Raw genomic sequence first — 3234 nt, forward strand, 5'->3', positions numbered from 1 at the left:
GCGTGCAGTTGATTTCAGTTTTCATTCATTGATGCACGCAAAATTAGGAAGTAACTACCACAACTTCCTCCATTACACGCTAAAATCTCTCCAACTACTCCAATTCATTTTTTCGCATTACTCTCTCCAGTTCTCTCACTACAGCGATCATCCAACTTCTCGGTTCAATCTCCATTCTCAAAACCTTCATCCTATTATCAAAATCATCATGTCAAACTCTCCAATCACTTCGCCGACCAAGAACAACGACGAACCACCACTAACACCCCCAATCGACCCACTCTCGCAACAAATCACCATTGCTTATCCCTTACAAACCGTGTTTCCAGAAGAATCGACAACGAAGAAGGTCTCGTCGAGTAAGAAGGGGAGTCGAGCACGCAAATCAACTTCATCCCCTGCTACAACGAAGGTTTCGAATCAAAAGGGTAAGAAATCGAAATCTAAATCTGTTTCCAAATCTGTTCATACAATGCATGAACTATACATTAAGAACTTAGAAGAACCAAATGTTGATGCTAGTGCTGGAGCAACTGTAAATGAGAAAACAACCTCTCCGTTTGATTTAAAGTCTGTTCCCTTAGGATTATCAAACCCTAGGTCTGCTGAGAATTTGGGGAAAAAGGATTTAGAGACCTCTGTTAGTGCTGATGATGATATTGGGGCTTATTCTAAAGCCAAATTTGACTCTGTGTTGGAATTAATTAAGAAATTTTCCACTGAGCAGGATGCTGCACATCATGCTACAGCATCTACAGTGCCTGTTGATTTTAATAGCTCTTTGGTGGCTGATTCTCCTGAGAGGAATGTTGGTCCTAACAACACTCCTAACAAGACTATCCCTAATTCTACTGATCCTAATACTCCTATTATCCATCCTGTGTCTGATAATGTGATTGATAATACTCCTGATGCTGATCATTTGTCTAATGCTGCTGCTAATGATAATCCTGGTGATAGTCATCAAGTTGTAATTGATGTTGACAACTTCAATTCTAGTGGTGTAAGACAACCTCCTGCCTCTATGTCTAGGAGGTTAAGAAGTAGTGCTAGCAAAGAAAAAGATGTCTCTGGTACCCCTGCCAAGACTCCACAAAAGAAGGCTACTGTTGTTGGTCCTAAGAAGCAGTGGAGTAAGGTTATTGGACCCTCTGAGTCCAAGAAGAAAAGCCTGAAGAGAAAGGTTGTCTCCTCAAGTGATTCAGACTTTGAGGATGATGCTGCAGCACCTATTGCAGCATCCTCACAGAAGGCTGCTAAGAAAAAGAAGACTGTGGAAGATATTCCTCCTGTTCCTATTGATAATATATCCTTCCATCGTGTAGAAAATGCAGAAAGGTGGAAAATTGTGGTTAACAGAAGATTAGCTTTGGAAAGAAACTTGCATGAAGACTTTCTTGAATGTCAAGAGATTATGGACTTGATCAATAAGGCTGGGCTGCTGAAGACTGTGACTGGTCTTGGAAACTGTTATGAGAAATTGACCAGAGAATTCTTGGTCAATGTTACAGCTGATTGTGGTAATCCTCTGAGCTCTGAGTACTTGAAAGTTTTTGTTAGAGGAAGGTGTGTGGACTTCTCTCCAGCCATCATCAATCAAAGTCTGGGAAGGAGTACTGATCCCTCACCTGAGTTAGAAGTATCTATGAAAAAGATCTACAGCATTCTCACAGGTGGTGGTATGAAGACTTGGCCTAGGACTGGAAAGTTGCCTGCTGCAAAATTGACTGCCAAATATGCACTTCTCAACAAAATTGCAGCTTCTAACTGGGTCCCCACTACACATTCCAACAGTGTAGCTACAGGTCTGGCAAAATTTATATATGCTGTAGGTACTGGTACATGCTATGATTATGGCACTCATATTTTTAATGCAACAATTCTCCATGGCTCTTCCACTGCTGTTAAAATGCCAATAGCCTTTCCCACTCTGATCTGTGGTATTATCTTGTCTCAACATCCTGACATCTGCACTAACTCTGATGTGCCTGTCTCTAGACCCTCAGTCTTAACCATGGATTTTAGACTATTGGAAGGAAAACATGCTGCAGACATTACTGTAGCATCTTTGAAGACACCAGCTGTAGGTATGACCAAGAGACAAATGATTGCTAATCTCAGGGAGGTTAGTAATATGCTAAGTGGGAAGAAGGAGCTGGTAGATGGTGTAATCCAAGCCTTGGAGCTTGAGCAGTCACAGGCAAATGAGGATGGAGTTGGTCCTTCTCATGGCGTTTCTCATGATGATGATCTTGCAGGTGGTGACACTGTAGAAGAGGAGATGGCCTCTGATGAAAGTCTCTCAATTTGATCTGTTTCTGTAACTTTTTCTATTTTGGATGTTACTTTTTAAGACTTAGCCCTTATGGTTTGTAACATGTACTATGTGGTTCCTTATGCTCTGACATCCTATGACTTTGTGGTACTTGGTATTCTATGGTTCTCTGTTTTGCTCCTATTCTATGGTCCTATTTGTCAGAATTTATGGCTAAAAAGGGGGAGTAAAATGTGTTTATGTGCATGATGTGATGAAGAATGCTATAGCATCTAGTATAGCATGTTTTATGTGATATGCATGTTTTGAGGGGGAGTGAAAGTTTATGCATATATTTTTGCATGTTTTGAGGGGGAGTGAAAGTTTATGCATATATTGAGGGGGAGTAGGTAGAATTTATTTTTCTACTACTTTTAATATGCATGCTTATATAGGAATTTATTTTTCCTATTCTCTGTGGCGTTGCTTAAAACATTAAGGAGTTTATTTCTCTGATCTTGAATCCACTATGTGAGAGTTTATTTCTCTCTATCTGTACTTTGAGGCTAAGATGTGTTATGTTCCGCTGTTGCATGCCTCTGATGCTTACGTGCTAGCTATATATTCATCTGATGAATTCTTTTACTTTCTTTCCTAGTTGTGTGCGTATGTTGACTCGAAGGAAAGTTCAAATAGCTTAGCATCGTTCTACTTTCTTTCCTAGTTGTGTGCTTATGTTGACTCGAAGGAAAGATTAGACTGTATCTCTCTATGCACTGGCCTAAGGTTGTTTTAGCCAAAATTTGCCAAAGGGGGAGATTGTTGGTGTTTTGATTGGCTACATTTTGCAAAAGCCAACCAGCCAGATGCTGGACTGAGATGCTGCAGCATCCTCGTACAGCATCCTGATGCTCTGTTTTAAGTGCAGAGTTTTTTCTGTCAATCTCGTTCAAGATTTGCTTCAAATATTAATTCCAGCA

At 40.4% G+C, this 3234-nt stretch overlaps 1 protein-coding gene across 1 annotated transcript; it reads left to right on the forward strand.

Moving 5' to 3' along the window:
• The first annotated feature begins 208 nt into the window (after positions 1 to 208).
• On the forward strand, positions 209 to 2311 carry LOC123886450. Its single transcript, XM_045935765.1, has one exon. It carries the CDS (start codon positions 209 to 211, stop codon positions 2309 to 2311), a length of 2103 nt encoding a protein of 700 aa, XP_045791721.1.
• The last annotated feature ends 923 nt before the right edge of the window (positions 2312 to 3234 follow it).

Source organism: Trifolium pratense, linkage group LG5 (genome assembly GCF_020283565.1).
Source record: "Trifolium pratense cultivar HEN17-A07 linkage group LG5, ARS_RC_1.1, whole genome shotgun sequence".
NCBI classification, from domain to species: domain Eukaryota; kingdom Viridiplantae; phylum Streptophyta; class Magnoliopsida; order Fabales; family Fabaceae; genus Trifolium; species Trifolium pratense.